General features: G+C 48.3%; 1 protein-coding gene across 1 annotated transcript; it reads left to right on the top strand.

Annotated features, from left to right (window-relative positions):
- Window positions 1-439: 439 nt before the first annotated feature.
- LOC125522683 (galactoside 2-alpha-L-fucosyltransferase) lies at window positions 440-3,680 on the top strand. Its single transcript, XM_048687724.2, has 2 exons — window positions 440-746; window positions 1,968-3,680. The coding sequence occupies exons 1-2, from the start codon at window positions 581-583 to the stop codon at window positions 3,437-3,439; spliced, it is 1,638 nt and encodes a 545-aa protein (XP_048543681.2). The 5' UTR covers window positions 440-580; the 3' UTR covers window positions 3,440-3,680.
- Window positions 3,681-5,208: the final 1,528 nt, after the last annotated feature.

Below are 5,208 nucleotides of genomic sequence, written 5' to 3'. Positions count from 1 at the left end.
CCATCTAGTATTAAACCCCCCCCCCCCCCCCCGACAGGTGCTGCACAAGTGGCGGTCAAAGCACAGCTGGCAACGGCTGACTCGGCCAAGTCAGTAAATACGTAGCTCCAATCGTATATACGGACCAAAGTGAACCCCCATGCGCAAGTAGATGGACTGTATTTCGGGTATTTTGAAGTAGTGGTACTTAAGTGTCAGCCGGCTCAAGTTTCGTGACCTACACTTGTCCAATACAGTACTCTGTTACTGGATCTGGAAGTAAGGACCGACGATTCGCGCTCCCTTGTTTCACGATAGCTGACTTTGTGCAATAGCTAGCTGAACCAAAGATCCCTAGCTAGATGTGTCAGACGGCTACGACTAAAGTACAGAAATGACGGTGCACTCGCAGTTTGTCTAAAGCCCGACTCCCGCATCTGCGTGGTGCGGTGCCGTTGACCTGCGATCCGCAATTGAGCCGTTGATCTGCTCTTCAAGAAGACACCGGCGTGGCGACTCCCAAGGCTGAAGCACCAACCCAAGGAAAGTTCGCACACCGTTGGCAGTAGCACCTGCTCGAGGAAAGGAAGAGAGAGCGGTGATGAAGACGAGGCCTGCTGCAGAAGGCAAGCGATGGTGCCCGGGAATCGACACCAAGCTCGTCGCCTTCCTGCTCACGGTGCCATCACTCATCGTCTTCCTTGGTGGGCGCAATGGCGAGCAGCCGGTGGTCGAGATCGAGGCGGCAATGCCCGGCAGAGCCAGAGGTAAAACTACTACCAAACTAGCTCCTGTCCAGTACTGCGTCGTATAGACGCTACTAGTAGTAACCCAGGGGAACTGCAGCTTAATTGGTTAGGAGAATTTGCAGTTTTTCCTTTGGGGGAAGTTTGTTTAGTAATCAGGAGTTCATTCAGGACAAATAAAGTTGCCAAAAGTTTTTCGAGCTTTCAGCAACTTCAGGAGAAATATTTTTTGCACGATTTATTTTTTAGACCAATATGTAATTTAATATATAAAATATGAAACTATATAGTAATAGGTTAGTTTTTTGGCTCTCTCTTTAGCCCTATGTCTCTTATCCCTAGGAGGCCTTCCTCCACTAGCCTTTTAACTCAGTGGTAGAGTAATGCCATGGTAAGGCATAAGTCATCGGTTCAAATCCGATACCATTTTGCATTTCTCGACAAATATAATCTGTTTGGCTATTCTAAGTGGTTCTTTTTTTCTGGGTAAAGAGGAACTTTGTATATAATATAAATATTTAGATTAATAACACGTGAGTTGAAATTTAAAATACATATGACTTATTATATATATACTTGTAAAATATTTATGTATTGAATATAAGTAGAATAATAGAACGAAAAATATTTTCTCACACAAGGTTGCATGTGGTGGTGTGTCTTTTTCATGCATGGTTGCACGTTGAGATGGGTCATATCTTATTCATAATTGTATGATGATGTGACATGCTTACATGTTAAGATAAATACGATTAGTGAAAAACACTCTCTTAGGAATATAGGATTATAAAGTCAACCTATTAAGTTTCAGAAAATCTTTTAAAGACACACATTTATAAGAATGCATATTGCATGTTTGTAGATTATCATGAGAAATATGTTTTGATGTGGGCTGCACACAAAAAAATAATATGGACTTTTGTAGTGAACATTAAATTGTATTTCATCATGTTCTGCATGTTTATTATGTTTCATGATGAAATACATGTTCTTGTCTATTTTTTTCTGTGTAGCGCACATCAAAATGTATTTCATCATGAAACATAATAAACATGCAGATACATCCTTATGCAGTTTAGAGATCTCAACTATATCTCTTTTATGGGGAAAAAATATGCTGTATAGAATCACATGTTTCAGCCACGCCCACACAAAAAAATTGTAAGTCTGCGCTTTCCTGCGTGCTTGATGGACTTTGAATACCATACGGAGACGATAATATACATTCTGCCACCTCTGCAGGTCCAGAAGTTGTATCGTTCCTGCAACGGAAGACACCAGGCAATGACAGGCTTCTCGGGGGCCTCCTAGCCGACGGCTTCGACCAAAAAACCTGCCACAGCCGGTACCAATCCGCCGTGTACCGTCGGAACGCCGGCAGACAACCGTCGCAGCACCTCGTCTCCAAACTGCGAAGCCACGAAGCTCTGCAAAGACGGTGCGGCCCCGGCACAGCCGCCTACGCCAACGCTCTGGGGCAGCTCAAGTCCGGCAAGAGCGTCGCGTCACCGGAGTGCAGATACCTGGTCTCCATCTCGTACCGTGGCCTCGGCAACCGGATCCTCGCGGCGGCGTCGGCGTTCTTCTACGCGCTGCTCACCGACCGCGTCCTCCTCGTCGACCCCAGCCACATGATGGACGAGCTCTTCTGCGAGCCGTTCCCAAACACGACGTGGCTGCTGCCTCCGGGGTTCCCGCTCCTCAACTACCAGAGCTTTTACCTCGACACGCCGGAGCGGTTTGGGAGAATGCGGGAGGACGGAGTGCTCGGAGCCGGCGAGACGAACGGCTCCGCCCCCGCCGAGCTGCCGGCGTTCGCGTACATCCACCTCGACTACAACCAGACGGACCACGACAAGCTCTTCTTCTGCGACGACGACCAGAGGGTTCTCCGGGATATCCAGTGGCTGGTGATGAGGACGGACAGCTACATCGTGCCAGGGCTGTTCCTGGTGAAGGCGTTCCAGGAGGAGCTCGGCATGCTCTTCCCGGAGCCGGACACCGTGTTCCACCACCTCGGCCGCTACCTGTTCCACCCGACGAACCCAGTGTGGGGCCTCATCGCGCGGTACTACCGCGCGCACCTCGCGTCGGCGCGGCGCGTGGTGGGCATCCAGGTGCGCGTCTTCCCCTGGGAGGCGGAGTCGCCGGAGATCCTGGAGCAGATCAAGACGTGCACGCAGAGCGAGAGGCTGCTCCCGGCGGTGCTGGACGAGGAGGAGGACGACGACGAGCCGGCGGCTGCCGGTGCCCAACAACCGACGGCCGTCCTGGTCACCTCCCTCAAGGGCTGGTACAGCGACAAGATGAAGGAGATGTACTGGGAGCGCGCGACGGCGGACGGCAAGGTGGTGGTGGTGGACCAGCCGAGCCACGAGGAGACGCAGCGCTACAACGTGAGGTCGCACGAGCACAAGGCCTGGGCGGAGGTGTACCTGCTGAGCGTGGCGAACATGCTGGTGACCACCGGGCAGTCGACGTTCGGGTACGTGGCGCAGGGGCTCGGCGGGCTCAAGCCCTGGGTGCTGCACCATGTCGCCAATGGCACGGTGGGGTGGCCGTGCAGCAGGGACGTGTCCATGGAGCCGTGCTTCCACGTCCCGCCGCTGTACGACTGCAAGCGGCGGGAAGACGCCGGCCTCATCGTGCCGCATGTGCGCCACTGCGGTGACCTGCCCGCGGGACTGAAGCTAGTCGACCGGAGAGAATGGTAGAAACAAGACAACAATGACCGTATTCTTTTCTTTTGATGAAAGATTCTGAATGAACATGCGTCGTATCGAGATCCAGCCATACTGTGTTGTACGAACATTTCTCTGAATGCACATACAAGAGATGGTTGCGCTCATGGGTAGAACATAGCCGAAAACTGCTCCGTCATTACTTTCGGCTGCTGATAATGTTGACGCGTTGTGTCAACAAGATTGTATCTTGCTAATACTACAACAGTTTTGCTAAAACTCATCTAGATTAGATTTAATTTGGTCTCATTCATCTTTTATAGACATTGGATATGATGCTATAAGATGCGTGTGTGCTGACGTGGGTTGTATCCATTCTTGTTTTTTAGGTAAATGAGACCAAATTACGTCTCATCTAGATGAGTTCTAGGTACTCCCATACTACAAACATTATTACTTTTGTTATAACTGACGACCCTGATGTTTTTAGTGTCATTGTCGAACGACTATCTCTTTTTTACAAAGGGAACATATTAATATTGCGAAGACACCAGGTATATCTGGCCCCTTTACAAACAAGTTGTTCAAAGTTATGAAGGATACACACAGCTAAAAAATAAAATAAAAAGAACAGAAAAAAAAAGACCCTGGCTCAATTATCAACCACGAGCAGCAACATTCTAACCATCACTAGAGACAACACCCGGGTCAAAAAAAAAGTTCTCCAAAAACATCGCCTCTAAGAAAAAAACAATGCACAAACGTGGTCGTTACGCGATCGAAGATCTTAGATTTTTACCCTAAAAATAATCTGAATTCACTTAAAAAGCAATGCCTTCAACAAAAGCATCGTAAGATACAACCAATAAAGACTGGACCTTGGGTTTTCACGCCTGAAATTGAAACTCCGCACTCGAGAAGCACCACAAAAAATGTAGTCCTCTGGTGCTGCAGCCCCCCGCTTGCCAAGGCCGTTGTTACAAGTCATCAACCACCTGGCACATAGCCTTTATCACATCAAATACACCTTTCCACCAAAACTTAAAGACCTCCAATCACAATCGTCATGACTTTCTATGATTTTTGTTAATGAAAATCTAAGAGAAACTCTCTCTTAAAAAGCAAATCAAACGATAGTGAACACATTCAGAATGAAATCTTCAAAAACTGATGTCACGTACTTATCATTTCGGTATCCCATTGTGTATGAGTACATGGGTGTGTGTGTGAAAGTGGTTTTGTGTGGCCGAAAACACCCCAAGCGATTCAAGTGTTTTACCGCGCCCATGTGATGCAAAATTCAGACCGCTGGCTAGGTTCAATGGCACGGCTGTCAAGGCGGTTGAAAAATCACAAAATGGTACTGCTAGGTTTGTAAGAAAAAGAAGAAAGAAAGTTGCACGAATCATCATAAAAGATGCAAGAAATATAGTATTGACTGAGACATTGTTGGATCATGAATGGGCTTAGGCCTATATAAGACACTAATCCTTGGTTAATCTTGAGGCCCATGTATGAGATGGCAGGTGGTGGGAAGTTTAGTTCCACCTTTCTAGTTGAGAAGAGCTGAGACCCCTTTATAAGGGCTACTCTACCACTTGTCATTGGGAGTTTGGGAAGAGGAGTGGTACACGCGCGCTCCTCCTCCTCCGCCCGCCTCGCCTCGACTCGCCTCGACGCGCGCGCCGCGGGAATGAGCCGAAGCTTATTTTTGCCGCTCAAGAATGAATTAATTAATCAGGGATTAATTAACGAGTCGCTAACATGTGGGCCACTGTCCAAGACGTTGGACTGTGGGCTCA

The sequence above is a fragment of the Triticum urartu genome, chromosome 7A, assembly GCF_056163025.1.
Source record: "Triticum urartu cultivar PI428250 chromosome 7A, HENAU_Tu73, whole genome shotgun sequence".
In the NCBI taxonomy this organism is placed as follows: domain Eukaryota; kingdom Viridiplantae; phylum Streptophyta; class Magnoliopsida; order Poales; family Poaceae; genus Triticum; species Triticum urartu.
The sequence above is the reverse complement of the archived record's forward strand: the minus strand, read 5'-3'. Positions and strand labels throughout refer to the sequence as shown.